We start from the raw sequence: 16391 nt of genomic DNA, 5'->3' as shown, positions 1-16391 counted from the left end.
AACATGCCCTTGCTTCCTCAAACATAATTTCTTTATGTTCACAATTTTCAAATTTTTTTTCGTTCTTTTTTTGGTCCATTCGTGGGGCCTGAACTCTGGGCCTGGGTGCTGTCCCTCAGCTCTTCAGCTCAAGGCTAGCGCTCTACCACTTGAGCCACAGCGCCACTTCCGGTTTTTTTCTTTCTGCTATGTGGTGCTGAGGAATCGAACCTAGGGCCTCATGCATGCAAGGCAAGCACTCTACCACTGAGCCACCTTCCCAGCCCATTTTTTGGCTTTTTTTAAATAGTAGAATTTCTAGATCTTATGATAGCTGTTTTTAATTTTTTAGGAGCATTGTTTCAATGCTGTTTTTTTGTGTGTGAAAAAACTGTACATAGGGGTTACAATTACATGGGCAAGATAATGAGTACATTTCTTATCAAGCATTGTAGCCTCCTCCTTTGTTTCCCCTTCCCATCCCTTCCAAGCCTCCCTCCCCACCCAATCCTCTCCCCCCACCCACCAAAGTTGTAAAGTTTGTTTTCGACATGCCAACTTGTATTTCTCATTGTTGCAACGGGTCCACCTGTATCCTTATTTAAACCACTTGTTTTTCCCCTTCCCCTCCACAAATTATACCAACATCAAATACAGTGAAAGCAGAGGTTGGTTATACTGTGGGGGAGGGACATACAAAGCAACAAAGAAATAATCATATAAATGCGTTAGAAGCAAATGCATGAAAGAAAAAAAAAACATTTAAATACATATCTTAGGGTTCATTTTCCTAATATCACCTTACCTGACCTTTTCTGCTTGACTCATACATATACTAACTATTGCAAATGAGGGAAACCATGGGACCTATGTTTCTTTGGGCTTGGCTTACTTCACTTAATATAATTTTTTCCAAGTCTTTCCATTTACTAACAAATGGGGCAATGTCATTCTTTGTGATGGAGGCATAGAATTCCATTGTGTATATATACCACATTTTCTTGATCCATTCATCTACTGAGGGGCATCTGGGTTGGTTCCATTTCTTAGCTATGGTAAATAATGCTGCAATAAACATAGTTGTGCTGGTAGCTTTAGTGTGGTCTTGTTTGTGATCATTTGGGTAAATGCCCAAAAGTGGGATTGCTGAGTCATAGGGGAGCTCTATGTGGAGTCTTTTGAGGAACCTCCATACTACTTTCCAAAGTGGTTGAACAAGTTCACACTCCCACCAACAATGAAGTAAGGTTCCCTTCTGTCCACATCCCCTCCAGCATCTGTTGTTGTTAGAGTTCTTGATTTTTGCCATTCTAACTGGGCTGAGGTGGTATCTTAATATTGTTTTGATTTGCATTTCTTTTATGGCTAGGGAGGTTGAGCATTTCTTCATGTGTCTATTGGCCATCCTTCTTTCTTCTTCAGAGAAGTTTCTCTGTAAGTCTTTAGCCCACTTATTTATTGGGCAGTTGTTTCTTTGAGGATTTGTTGTTGGGGATTTAATTTTTTGAGTTCCAAGTATATTTTAGATATGAGACCCTTGTCCATTGTATGGCTAGTGAAGATCTTCTCCCAATCCGTGGGCTTTCTATTGATCTTGCTAGCTATGTCCTTTGCCATGCAGAAGCTCTGCAACTTCATGCAGTCCCATTTGTCCAACCTTCTTTGGTATGTTGTGTTTCCGGGTCTCTATTAAGAAAATTTTGGCGTGAGCCAAGGAGACCTAAGGTTTCTCCTATTCCATCCTGTAATGTTTTCAGAGTGTCTGCTTTGACTCTGAGGTCTTTGATCCATTTGGAGTTGATTCTGGTGCAGATATATAAGAATCCATTTGGAGTTGATTCTGGTGCAGATATATAAGAATCTAGCTTTATGGGGCTGGGAAGGTGGCTCAGTGGTAGAGCGCTTGCCTTCCATGCCTGAGGCCCTGGGTTTGAGTCCTCAGCACCACATAAGCAAAAAGAAAAAAGCCGGAGGTGGCACTGTGGCTTACGTGGTAGAGCACTAGCCTTGAGCTGAAGAGCTGAGGGACAGTGCCCAGGCCCAGAGTTCAGGTCCCACGACCAGACCCAAAAAAAAAAAAAGGATCTAGCTTTAGATTTCTACAAGTAGTTAACCAATTTTGCCAGCACCATTTAGTGAGGAGGCTGTCTTTCTTCCATTCTATTTTTTTAGCTCCCTTATCAAAAATTAGATGGCTATAGGTCTGTAGGTTCATTTCTGGGTTTTCAATTCTATTCCATTGATCCTGAGGTCTGTTCTTATGCCAGTACATGGTTATCCCAATAGATGCAGAAAAAGCATTCAACAAGATCCAACACCCCTTTATGATGAAGGTTTTGGAAAAATTAGGAATCCATGGAACATTCCTCAATACAATAAAGGCTGTATATGACAAACCTACAGCCAGCATTATACTTAATGGTGAAAAACTAAAGCCATTTTCTCTTAACTCAGGAACAAGACAAGGATGTCCACTCTCTCCACTTCTCTTCAATCTAGAATTAGAATGCCTAGCTACAGCAATAAGGCAAGATGCAAACATAAAGGGGATCCAAATAGGGAAAGAAGAAATAAAACTCTCCCTCTTTGCAGATGACATGATCTTGTATTTAAAGAATCCCATAGACTCCACTTCCAAATTACTCAAGCTGATTCAAAACTTTGGCAAAGTAGCAGGGTATAAAATTAACCCCCTCCAAAAAATCAGTGGCTTTTCTGTATGCCAACAATGAGAAAAGTGTGGCTGAAATTAGGAAAGCAACTCCATTTGTAATAGCCCCACAAAAAATAAAATACCTAGGAATTAACTTAACCAAAGAAGTGAAGGACCTCTATGTGAAAACTTTAAAAACTTGAAAAAGGAAATCAAAACAGAACTTAGAAAATGGGAAAAACTCCCATGCTCCTGGATTGGAAAGATTAACATCGTGAAAATGGCAATACTTCCCAAGGCTATCTACAAATTCAATGCGATACTTATCAAAATTCCAACCTCATTCTTCAAGGAAATAGAAGAGGCAATCCAAAAATTCATATGGAACAATAAAAGACCCCGAATAGCAAAAACGCTCCTCAATGGAAAGAACGCTGCTGGAGGAATATCAGTACCAAATTTCAAACTCTACTATAAAGTCAATGCTGTTTCTGTAATAGTTGTAGTAATTTATGTTCTCACCAACAGTGTATATTAGTATTTCTCTTTTTCTACATTCTTATCAGTATTTGTTATATTTACATCTTTCTGGTAGCAGCCATCCTTACTAGAGTGAGGTAATACCTCCTCTGGTTTTGATTTGGATTTTCTTGATGATTAAGAAGGTTGTACATTATTTTTTCTATGTACCTTTTGGGCATTTGCATGTCATCTTTTGAGAAGTGTCTCTTAAATATATTGCCCAGTTTTTAAATTGGGTTATTTGCATTTTTCTTTATGTATTCCAGATATTGAACCCTTGTTGTGATACATAGTTTGAAAATATTTTCTCTTTCCTTTGTTAATAATTTTCTTTGTTATGCAGTAGTATTTTCATTTGATATGGTCCCATTTCTCTGTTTGTGCCTTTTTTTGGGGGAGGAGGAGGGTCCAGTCGTGGGGCCTGAACTCTGGGCCTGGGTGCTGTCCCTCAGCTCTTCAGCTCAAGGCTAGCGCTCTACCACTTGAGCCACAGCACCACTTCCGGCTTTTTTTCTTTTTGCTTATGTGGTGCTGGGGAATCAAACTCAGGGCCTCATGCATGCAAGGTATGCGCTCTACCACTGAGCCACCTTCTCAGGGGTTTGTACCTTTATTACTGTGCTTTTGTGGTCTTAGAAAATATCTTTTCTGATAAGTGTCTTAAAGTATTCCCTCTCTTCCTGCTAATTTCAAACTTTCAGAATTCATTATTTACCTATTAATTCATTTCTTTGGATTCTCTGTGTAGTGAGAGAGCTTTTTCATTCTTGTGTGTGTATGCATCCAGTTTCTCCAGCATCAGTTATTGGAAAGGGTTATCCTTTCTCTAGTATGTGTTCTTACCATTTCTGTCAAAATCAGTTGCCTGTGTGTGCAGCATGGGTTACTACTGGTCTTTCCATTCTGTTCCACTGGTCTGCAAATGTATATTTACTCAAATATTTTGATTACTACAGATTTCTAGTATATTTTAGAGTCAGTTTACTACCTTGTGTTGTTCTTTTTATTCAAGACCAATTTGGTTAGTTAGGTTTAGGTTTGGTTTTTTGGTTTTTTTTTAACTAGTTAGGTTTTTGTGATTCTTATAAAACCTTCAGGATTTTCATACTTCAGACTCCAAAAACAATGTCATTAGTATTTGATAGAGATTATGTTACATCTATAAATCACATTAGATAGTATGGATAGTAACAGTATTGATTCTTCCTATGGTCTTTCCGTGTGTGTGTGTGTGTGTGTGTGTGTGTGTGTGTGTTCGTTCTTCCAGTTCTTTCTCTTCTGTTACAGAGATCTCTTACTTACTGATTTATTTGGTTTTAAATTTTGTATTTCAAGCAATTTCCTACTGGTATATAGCAACATTACAGGTTTTTGTATGTTTATTTCATATTCTACAATTTTGTTGAATTTTCTTAATCTGGTAGTTATTAATGGAGTTTAGGGGGTTTTCTGTGCATACTGTTTATGTATTTTGTTAAGACATAGATCATAGAAATATCTCAAAAAGGATAATGAAGTTAACTTTCCTAACTCCTAACCATGACAATAGTTCCCATTGACCAGCTTTCTCAGTGCCCCTCTGGGCATATTTTCCTGTTTTTCTGGTTACAGATTTCGAACCCAAAAATTCCATAGTCTGACAAACCTTTTGAAAATTCTCGTATCATGCTCGAGGTTTTAGATTTCAGATTTTTGGATTTTTCAGTAAGATCTACACAAGTATTACAAAAAACCTGAAACACCCCAGTGTGTGCAACCTGTAGTATAATTGTTTTTATTTGAAATTATAGGTATGTAATTTTGTAAGTAATTTGTATATGAGGTATGAAATTATTTAACTGACCAAGTAATTTAACGTATATAAACAGGAACAGTGTTCCTTTTTTTTTTTTTTTTTTGGTCAGTTGTGGAGCTTGAATCCTTGGCCTGGGTGCTGTTCCTAGATTAGAATGATGACTATCATTGTGAAGTTTCAAAGGTGTTTGTGACTTTAGCTAAGTACAACTACACCAAAACACTGAAATTTATGTAGTTACATCATCTAAAGAAAGAAATCTTTGGGGAAGAAAAAGAAAGAAAATCATTAATGGATGGCTTAATTGGTGATTTAAACCCAGGCAATGATTTTCAGAGTACCATTCCTAGCTTTATTTAAATTTGAATTACTACTAAGCTAGAGCTAGATAAAATAGGTAAATCTTGATTTATATAAAAATCATAAATTTATATTTCATCTAACATTGCTGAAAGAAAATCAACTTTATGTATATTATTATACTGTTTCAATGTGCCAGTACTGGAGTTTGAGCTTTTGCTACTTGAGCCATGCCTCTAGTTCTCGGGGGGAGGGGTTGTTTTTTGTTGTTGTTTTTTTTTGTGGGGATTTTGGTTATTGGGAGATAAAAGTGTTTCAGATTTGTCTTCCTGGGCTGAGCCCCAATCTGTAGCCTAAGGTCACAGCTACAGTATAGGTCTGAGGTACCATCACCTAACGTGCCAATTTAGTTTCTTGTATTAAGTTGTTGTGCACATTACTTACTTTATGCTTTGTTTTATAGTAATTTATAACATTTTCTTTTCAGTTTGGCAATTCTCTTGTTAGCACACCTCTAAAACGTCGAAAATTAATTTCTCAAGAAGCTTTAATCAATCCTGTATCTTTAAGCTGCCAAAACACCTTTGAAAGTGTCATTTTAAACTGTCGAAGTATACGAGTAGGAACACTCTTCAGACTACTAATAGAACCTGTAATTGTAAGTATATTATTAAGCTATTTGCTGTATCAATTATATAAGATTTTAAATTCTGTCACCAAGAGTAATCTGTAAGGTATTTACAATTTTTATTAAAGTTAATATCTTAACTGTTATAAGACTTCATATTGCTGCCTATATGAACTTCTCACTGTTGAAATTGTGGATAAAAATGTATCATTAATTTTGTGTTGAGTTTACTACATAGGAAGCTACATTTGATTCTCAACAAATTAGAAAATCTTGCCATATGTTAGTATTGTTAGTATTTGTTCTCATGTTTGCTTAGTGTGTGAAAAAAAATATATTCAGGAACTGTAGTGAGAGAAGTAAGAATCCAAAAGCTTTGGGTTTGCTGTGAACTGCATTATAGCTAGCATTCTACCACTTGAGACTCAGCTCTACTTCCAGCTTTTTTGGTAGTTTAGTGGAGATAAGAGCCTCACAGATTTTCCTGCCTTAGGCTGGCTTAAATTAAATCTGCATGGGCTGGTTAAAATTTTGTTTCCCCAGATCTCAGATTACAGGTATGAGCCACCACTACCCGGACTAGCGTTTGTATTGTATTTATAAGTTCCCCCCTAAGGTGCATTATGTATTTAGACTAGTTAAGCTAGTCTGCAAGATTTTCTGTAGTCTCTACCACTTGTTATTCTGCTGTCACCAGTCCCATTCAAGTGTTTGCTTCTTGTTTGAAACTTTAATGTAATCTTCTTTGTCATCATATTTCTTCTTTCTAATATGTTCTAATCATTGGTAGGTTAATTAATCTTCCATAAATTAATCTTGTGTAAAGCCCTCTGCTTTCTAGACATTGTAATGTGAATTATAACCCTTCCTTCATGGACTAACCCCTCAAACTATACACCAAAATAAATTCTTCTTTTGGGGGGACGGGGGCGGTTTGGTCGTGGTGCCTGAACTCTGGGCCTGGAAACTGTCCTTCAGCTCTTCAGCTCAAGGTTAGCGCTCTGCCACTTGAGCCACAGCGCCACTTCCGGCTTTTTTCTTTTTGCTTATGTGGTGCTGAGGAAATTGAACCCAGAGCCTCATGCATGCAAGGCAAGCACTTTACCACTGAGCCACCTTCCCAGACCCAAAATAAATTCTTCTTAACACCCTTTTCTCCCCCCCCCAAAAAAACAATACAACACAGTGCTGTACTTAATTTCCTTAAGTTTTGCTTTATATTGTTATCTCTATGTTGAACTCTTTCAAGTCCTGTGTTTTATTGTTTATGTATGAACAAAATCTTTTAAGAAAACATAGTTTCGCAGTAGGGAACTTAAAATGTAGTTTTATTATTGTTATTTTCTGGTTAAAAAAAAAGTAGCAACAAGATATATGATCAAAAGAAAAAAATTGTGTATTTATTGGTTAAAATGAAATGTGGCCAGGTTCTGGTGGCTCATGCCTGTAATCCTAGCTACTCAGTAGGCTGAGATAGGGGGATCAAGGTTCAAAGCCAGACCAAGCAAGAAAGTTCTTAACACTCTTCAGTTAACCACCAGAAAACCAGAAGTGGCACTGTGGCTCAAGTGGTAGAGCTCTAGCTTTGAGCTGAAGAACTCAAGGACAGCACCCAGGCCCAGGGTTCAAACCCCATGACCAACAAAAAAAAAAAGTGAAAGGTTTTTTTAGACTAAAACTATGAGTAACTGGCTCCAGCTTGTCATGATTTGAAAAGTAGGAAATGTCAGAAATACTGCAGAGATTTTAAAAGCAAACGATGGCTGTCGTTACCCAATATTATTCTAATCTGGGTCTTTTTCAGTGATATATGAAGCTTACATTTTGTTAACATGGGTTCATAGTGCATATTACCTTCTCTGGTTTCTACTATTTAACAAAAATGTCATTATTTTGGCAAGGCTGGGAACTTGAGTCACATCCCGCATTGTTTTTATAATTTTTTATTTTATTTATTTATTTTTTGGTCAGTCACGGACCTGAACACTGGACCTGGCCACTGTCCCTCAGCTCTTCATCTCAAGGCTAGTGCTCTACCACTTGAGCCACATTGCCACTTCCGGCCTTTTCTGCTTATGTGGTGCTAAGGAATCAAACCCAGGGCCTCATACATGCAGGGCATGAGCCACCTTCCTAGCCTCCTGTTTTTATTTTTATACCTCAAAAATATCCAGGAATACCCTATAGGATTTATGACTCCCTCTTAATACTGTTAAAACTCAGCATATAATCATTATGGTTTTACAGGTTATTTAGACACTTAATAAAATGCTGCATGTTGTTTTGTTTTTTTGTTGGTCATGGAGCTTGACCTCAGAGCCTGGGCGCTGTCCCTGAACTCTTTGGCTCTACAACTTTGAACCACAGTGCCACTTCTAATTTTCTGGTAGTTAATTGAAGATAAGAATCTCACAGACTTTCCTGCCCTGGCTGGCTTCAGACTGTGATCCTCAGATCTCAGCCTCAGATCTCAGGATTACAGGTATAAACCATCAGTGCCCAGCTGCATTATTATTCTTAAAGCTATCAAATGAAGTGGAAGTATAGCTCAAATGGTAGAGTGCCAGCCTTAAACAAAAAAAGCTAAGGAACAGCAGTGCCCAGGCCCTGAGTTCAAGACCTAGTACTAGCACCAAAAACAAAATAAAACCAAAAAAATCTACTATGAACTATACTAAAATTTGGATGAATATTTTTTTCATCAAGTTATGAGTTAGCTTGGAATGCTATGGAGAAGTAGAATTAACATTGTATACTCGCATAGTATTAAAATGTACTGGTATACTTTTGGTAAGTGAAATATATTAGCTGTAAAGTACTTGCTGTATAGTATTAACTTTATAGCATGGGGCTTTCCTAAAGGTTACATTTTGTAGTGAAATGATTTATCTGCAAAGTCATGAATTACCTAAGAAGCAGATGTTTTAGCAAATTCCATATTTATTTAATATTAGGTTATTTAACCTTAAATTCATTCTGATAAGAGCACTATATAGAAATGCCAATTTCAGGGCTGGGAAGGTAGCTCAGTGGTAGAGCACTTGCCTTGCATGCCTGAGGCCCTGGGTTCAATTCCTCAGCGCCACATAAGAAAAAAGCTGGAAGTAGTGCTGTGGCTGAAGTGGTAGAGCGCTAGCCTTGAGCTGAGGGATAGTGCCTAGGCCCAGAGTTCAGGCCCCACGACCGGACCAAAAAAAAAAAAAAAGAAAGAAACACCAATTTCATTTAAATGCAAATACTGTTTTTGAAATAATGTTTTAGTACTAGCCACATAACATATGCCAAAATAGATTCCCTTTCTTGTTTTTCTATTGAAGACACATAAAACCAAAACTTGTTGTTTCCTGTACTATAGTGTAAACTCAGGGACTTGAGACTTCTTGTCTTGCTTGCTCAGGTGGAACTCAACCATTTAAGTCACACTTCAGCCAGGCTTTTTGCTGGTTATTTTGAAGATGGAATATAGCAGGCTTTTTTCTACTTTGGCTGGCTTCTAAACACTATCTCAAGCCTCCTGAATAACTAAAATTACAGTTGTGAACCACTAGTCCCCAGCTTCTCTAAACTAGCAATTAGGGAAAGTTTTGTGAACTCACAAAAAAGGTGAAGCTTCACTTGCTAAAAGTTTTTTTTTTTGTTTGTTTGCTTGTTTTTTTTTGCGAGGGAAGTATTTTGTCTAAACTTGAAACAGTCAATAGCTCAACTTTTCTGCCCCTTGTCATTTAAGATATGTGTAGCAAAATCTTCTTAAGTTTATGATCAGTACTAATTTATTTTATTTTTCTTTTTTAGTTTTCTTTAAATCTTATCAAGATACATCTAGATGGTAAGCTGTTTAACATCTGTTTACTCTTTAGGATTTTATTTATACTGAAGTATTCCATAAGAATAAAAGATTAAATCTTATTTGTCACTAACATAGTCATTCATATAATATATATTTAACAAGGGACATAAATCTTGATGCAATTTCATACTGTAACAAATCTTATTAGAGCCTATTTTTATTTGTAAAATAATGTAGAATCTTCTTTAACATACTGACAGCATTATTAGATACATGCTTAATGTTAAACTTTTCGTTCATGATTTGTCTATCTTAACAGTTGATGTCTTTCCCTTTTGTTTTCCTCCAGGACCAGAGAGTGATCCTATAGAGATTATTTTAAATACCTCTGATCTAACTAAATGTGAATGGTGTAATGTTAGGAAATTACCAGTCGTGTTTCTTCAGGCAACACCAGCAGTTTATCACAAGTTGAGCATGCAACTGCAAATGAGTAAGGAGGATAAAGTTTGGAATGACTGTAAAGGAATCAGTAAGCTAACAAGTAAGTGTGTTAAACAACTTCTAACAAGAGTCACAAACTACTGAATAGCAAAGAGTGAGTACAAGACAGTTGATGTCTATAGATGTGTGTACTTTGAAAGAAGGCATTGTAATATTGTTCAGATGAGGAAAAGCCCCACAAAAATAGGCTAAAGGGGGCTGGGAAGGTGGCTCAGTGGTAGAGCCTTGCATGCATGAGGCCCTGGGTTCGATTCCTCAGCACCACATAAGCAAAAAGAAAAAAGCCGGAGGTGGCACTGTGACTCAAGTGGTAGAGCGCTAGCCTTGAGCTGAAGAGCTGAGGGACAGTGCCCAAGCCTAGAGTTCAGGCCCCACAACAGACCCCCCCCAAAAAAAAAAAAAAAGGCTGAAGATAAACTTGTCCATTTGAAACCTTTTCAAAGTGGGCTAAAATCCAGATCATCTGCATCTGTAATACTCCCTAATCCAAGTAAAGTGAATATGACTTGATATCAATGTTAAGTTTATATTTACCATATATATCTGAAAATCCTTGAGGTAGAAAGTTTACAAGTTCATAGTCTTCATCCTATATAATGAAGAGACTGTTGTCTAGTTTCTTTCCCTCCACATGAATAACAAGGCACAACTGTTAGCACATTTCAGTAGGATTTACTGTTTCAGCTTAATAATGAGTGAATGGTAGCGGTCACTAGTGTTGCACTTGACAATTTCACCTTTATATTTTCTAGAGAATTATCTATTAACTTGTTAAAATTATATATTAACTTGTTCCTTTAGCCTTACAGTCGTATTTGTTTTTTTTTTTAGGTTTGGAAGAACAATACATAATTTTAATTTTTCAGAATGCTCTTGATCCTCATGCAAACATGGTATTTGAAAGTATCATTACTGACATTGGTTTGAAGAATAATGTTTCCAATTTTTTTGCAAAAATTCCTTTTGAAGAAGCCAATAGCAGACTTGTTGCCTGTACAAGAAGCTATGAAGAAAGTATCAAAGGAAGTTGTACACAAAAAGAAAACAAAGTTAAAACTGTAATTATATTTAAGTTTTTTAAAATAATTTTAAATGGTTAATCTTATTTATTTGGTTTTGTGGTACTGGTTTGATCCAAACCCAGAGCCTCACAAATGCTCTGAAAGCACCCTCCCACTGAATCACAACCCCAGCTCCAATAAATGGGTAATTTAAGAAAATGTTTTATTATAATACTGTACACTTCTGTGTTTGTTTTGTTTAATGTCTGTGCGGGTGCCAGAGCTTGACCATAGGGCCTTGAGTTCTCACTCATGGCAGGTGCTCTGTCTCTTGAGCCATGCCTCCAGTTAGTATGCTTTTGGATTTTTAAATTCTGTTTGGAATTTTTGCTTATGATGTAATCTTACATCAAAGCATTAATAATGGATAAGGTTTTTTTTTTTAATATCATGGTACTTAATATAGATCTCAGAATCGCTTTATGTTCCTTTCAGCACTTTTGCTTCTGTTCCATCTGGTTTCCTCTGCTATACATGTATGCACAATACTACATTCAAATAGATTGTTACCTCGTGTCTTAGGTTTGAAGGAGTTTTGGTCTCTTGTCTGCAGTATCATACATTTATATGTTACCTTTACATACATAGTTGAAAACTGGGGAAGTAAGGAATGTATACTATCTGACCTTAATGGTCAAAAGTGTATCTCAGATTATACAGAACTGACATGAGTCAGTTAGATAATGCTGAAGTGAAATGAATGAAACAAGTATGGTATCACTGTACTAATATAACACTTCTACAGTTACAGTGTTACAGTATTGCTGATTGAATTTGTCAGGAATAATTCTCTCAGCCTGGGCCTATATACTTGGAAATATGACAATCTGAAGCACAATATTTTGTTGTTTTTTCCAAGATAGTTCTTTGTTTTTGTAGTTCTAACTGGCATCATCACACCCAGCTGAAACTTTTTTTTTGATTGTGGGGCTTAAACTCAGCCTGGGCGCTGTCCCTCAGCTCTTCAGCTCAAGGTGAGCACTCTACCACTTGAGCCACAGTGCCACTTCCAGATTTTTGGTGGTTAATTGGAGATAAGAGTCTCATAGACTTTCCTTACCTGGGCTGGTTTTGAACTTGGATCCTCAGATCAGCCTCCTGAGTAGCTAGGATTATAGGCGTGAGCCACCAACACCTGGCCAACTTTTTTTTTTTACACTTCTGTGATTCAAACCCAGGTCCTCAAGGATGATAAGCAAATGCTGTTGCAGTTAGTTACACCTCCAGCCCTAAGGCACAGTCTTAATAGTTGAACAAGGCCTCACACAAGTTTTTCAGACATCCTTTTCAAAGTTGTCTCTGCTGTGGAAGGAAAGAGCTGTACAAGCCATAAGACAACTGGAATGAACTCAAATTTCAATGGAAATCTCTTCCCTCTAGGACCCCATGCTTCATTTAGCTCTGTGGAGGGCTGCATCTCATGGCACTGTGCTCCTGAGCCTCTGCCCCACATCCCACAGGTTGCTCGTCATTGAACTTAGGCAACCATGTAATTAATTCTATGTTGCAAGGATAAAGCACTGGAAAACCATTACTTACATACATTGGGGGACTATCATTGTCTAGAAGCTGCAGTGTAAATAGAAGGTACCTCCAAGTCCTGCCTTTTTCTTGCTTTAACTGTTCAGCATCTTGCATACTTTTCAAGATTTATATTTTTAATCTCTTACTTGAAAAGTTTTCTGAGTTGTGCTTGCTATTTTTATAGAAAAATTTCCTGATATAACTTTGTGAATGATTATTTAACTTCCTTTACTTAGGTGTCCTTTGAATCTAAAGTGCAAGCTAGAAATAAGCAGGAATTTCAGTTTTTTGATGATGAGGATGAAACTGGAGAGAACCATACCATCTTCATTGGACCTATAGAAAAGTGAGAAACTCTTCTTCATTTGCAGTGCTTTAGATTTCTTTTCTGTTTCCTTACATTTCAGTTATATATACCTAAAGCTTGCTTTTATTTTATTTTACTACAGATTGATAGTATACCCACCACCTCCAGCTAAGGGGGGCATCTCTGTTACTAATGAAGACCTGCACTGTCTAAGTGAAGGAGAATTTTTAAATGATGTTATTATAGACTTTTATTTGAAGTAAGTTTAATATTTTACAACTTTTTAACATTGTTATTTTATATCTATTTTTATTCTAAAATCAAAAGTGCTTCATTTAGTTCCCTTTATTGCTTTTTTGACCATGTTTAGTCTATCTCTTCTGTGTTTCTGTATTGAACCCAGAGTCTTATGTATGGAAGGCAAGTGCTCCATATTCTGTTTTCACATTTTTTTAAATGAGAATAATTTCTAAAGTGGCTTTGAGGATTAAATGAAATAATACCTGATAAGTGGTAGAGAAAATTTCCAGCATATATACAGAATCTCCCTAAATTAAGGCTTATTGTGTGCTTACTGGTTTGCAATATACAATGCGCATGTGTATGAAACAAAAGTGGACTTACCATCAATATGCCTAGTGCTAATGTTTTCTATTTCACTTCAGTGTCTGTCAAAGCAAAACATTTTTATTCTGGCAGTTGACACCCATTCAGTTGACTTTAGAGCCTACTAATGATTTTACACAACTATTTGGTGTGAAAAAAGTTGTAAAGAGAAATGCTATCATGGCTAATTTTTCTTAAGGCCACCTTGATAGGCATGTGCATTATGGAAGTCTAGAAGAGAGATGATGTAAAAAGGTTTGTTAAGATGCTTCATTTGGAGTTAAGAAGTAACACTGAGAGATCTTGCAAGAGCATGAATTAGAAATAGAGCCAAGAGGACTCTATTTGATTAAATAGATATTAAGGAGTATAGACGATCAGGGAACTCTTAGTTTTCTGGCAAAAAGATGTTGGGACAAAGAAAGCACTAAGTGCAAAAGCAGAACTGCCCCAAGATCCAGCAACCTTACTGTAGGTAACTATTCAAAAGACTTTGAAATGGAAACCACTCTATTATTCATCGATAGATAATGAATAAACAAAATATGGTACATACATATAATGGAATATTCTTACAGAGAGAAAGAAATACTATCACATTTTACAGTAAGGTGGATCTACTTTGAGGATTGACCTCTAATCATGTTCTTCTAGATCTCAGCCTTCTAATTAGGTAGGATTACAGGCAGGAGCCATTATGTCCGGTTTCAATTCTGTTCTTAAAAGAAAATGTTATAGTTCTAGCCAGTGTGGTTCCCCTTATGTTAGTTACATTTTTGAAGAAATCAACAATTCATTCACATCATCCAGTGAGCTGATGCCTTTTGTAGGAATCTGAGTTGGCTTAATGCAAGTGGTATTTCAAGTAACATAGTTTTCATTATAAACTGAGCTTTGGTATTAGCAAATGTTTTAAGTAACAGGTCTCAGGGTTGGAGTCTTGGCTTGGAGTGTCACCCAATGAACAAGAATGTCAAATACCGAGTGTAAGTCCTAGTCTTGGCTAAAAAGAAGTAACAGGTCTCAAGAAAGAATATGCTCTGAGCCGGGCGCTAGTGGTTTACATCTATAATCCTAGCTTCTGGGCAGGCTGAGATTTGAGGATCGTGGTTCAAAATCAACCCAAGCAAGGAAAGTCCGGGAGAATCTTATCTTCAGTAAACCAATCAGAAAACCGGAAGTTGTGCTGTGGCTCAAGTGGTAGAGCACTCACCTTGAGCTGAAGAGTTGAGGGACAGCACCGAGGCCCAGAGGTCAAGCCCCACAACCGACAAAAAAAAAAAAAAGAGAAAAGAATACGCTCTGAAGGTGGCCAAACAAAAGCATTTTTGTTTTTCATTCGACTTTTAGAATATCCTTGTGATAGAATGAAGTTGGTCATAAGCTTGTTTGTATGCCTTCTATAAGAAACTTTATAACAGACAATTAAGTTTATTATAATTTACCTTTGCAAAGTAAAGGCCATTGCTGTTTGTTTTGATATAGAAATAGATCCATGGATAGGATATATATAATTCAAGGAATTGTTTAAAGTGAAATAAATCATACACAGACAGTAGCTTAAGATAGAATCCCCAACTTAAAGTCAACAGTTTAGTGAGCTTCTAATACATTCAGAAATTGTATAACTGTCATTGCAATTAATATTAGAAAATTTTCATTACTCTGGTGGGTAATAGCCCTCATTCTATATTTCTTACCAACCTTACTCCTAGGTAACCACCAGACGGTCTCTATGGATTTGCACTTTCTGGATGACTTATAAAAATGGTGTTATTTGGGGCTGGCTTCTTTCATTTAGCATAATGTTTTCGGGATTCTTCTGTGTTATTGTATATATTAACACTTGATTTCTCTTTGTTGATATATAATAACCCATTGTACATTTTATTTTTCCAACTACTAATGAGCATGTCTATCATTTATGGTTGATTATTTTTAATTATAATGCTATGAGCATTCCTTAAATTTTTTTTTTAACCCTGAAGATTTTTATGTAGATACATAGTTACTTCTCTGACTTGGAGTATGTTCTTGTTTTAAGTCATGAGATCTTCTGGGCACTGGTATCTCATACCTGTAATCCCAGCAACTGAGGAGGTTGAGTGAGGATTGAGGTTCCAAGCCATCCCGGGCAGGAAAGTCCCTGAGACTCTTATCTCCAATGAACTACCAGAAAACCAAAGGGTCTCAAAGTGATACAGCACTCACCTTGAGCAAAAAAAGCTCAGGGACAGAGCCCACGCCTCAAGTTTATCATTACCTGAAACTAATCTGGTGATTATCACATCTAGAATATGAGGCAAACTTAACTAATGACTTATTTCATCTTTAAAGGATAGGTACGATTGCTTATAGCCAAATAAATATTTGTTCACTGCTTAATTAAACTTTACCTGAGCTTTTGGCTGAGGATATAGTGATGTAGCTCAATAGTACATTATGTATGTGGCAGTTAACATTCCCAAGACCTTGAGTTTGACTTGAGCACCACAAAAATTAAAAAATAACAAAAATAATTGTTACATCTATCATACTGAAATTATTTTTGCTTAAAATAGATACTTGGTGCTTGAAAAACTGAAGAAAGAAGAAGCTGACCGAATTCATATATTCAGTTCTTTTTTCTACAAACGCCTTAATCAGAGAGAGAGGAGAAATCATGAAACAAGTAATCTGTCGTAAGTCAAACTCTGAAAATACTTAACAAACATAAGTCACTTGA

General features: G+C 36.6%; 1 protein-coding gene across 4 annotated transcripts in view; it reads left to right on the top strand.

Annotated features, from left to right (window-relative positions):
• Senp6 (SUMO specific peptidase 6) overlaps positions 1 to 16391 on the top strand; it is a 99286-nt gene that overhangs the window by 67248 nt on the left and 15647 nt on the right. For 3 of the 4 annotated variants that reach the window (XM_042687073.1, XM_042687072.1, XM_042687074.1), the window contains 7 exons: positions 5737 to 5907; positions 9670 to 9703; positions 10014 to 10208; positions 11000 to 11226; positions 12990 to 13099; positions 13203 to 13319; positions 16228 to 16347. In XM_042687073.1, coding sequence (XP_042543007.1) covers positions 5737 to 5907; positions 9670 to 9703; positions 10014 to 10208; positions 11000 to 11226; positions 12990 to 13099; positions 13203 to 13319; positions 16228 to 16347 — 974 coding nt within the window. Of the gene's footprint in view, positions 1 to 5736; positions 5908 to 9669; positions 9704 to 10013; positions 10209 to 10999; positions 11227 to 12989; positions 13100 to 13202; positions 13324 to 16227; positions 16348 to 16391 lie in introns of those variants that run through there. The other variant, XM_042687075.1, reaches the window with a different exon arrangement.

This window comes from Dipodomys spectabilis, unplaced genomic scaffold (genome assembly GCF_019054845.1).
Source record: "Dipodomys spectabilis isolate Male_0828 unplaced genomic scaffold, ASM1905484v1 ptg000102l, whole genome shotgun sequence".
Taxonomy (NCBI): Eukaryota; Metazoa; Chordata; class Mammalia; order Rodentia; family Heteromyidae; genus Dipodomys; species Dipodomys spectabilis.
Note: the sequence above shows the minus strand (reverse complement) of the source record. Positions and strands in the feature narration are given on the sequence as shown.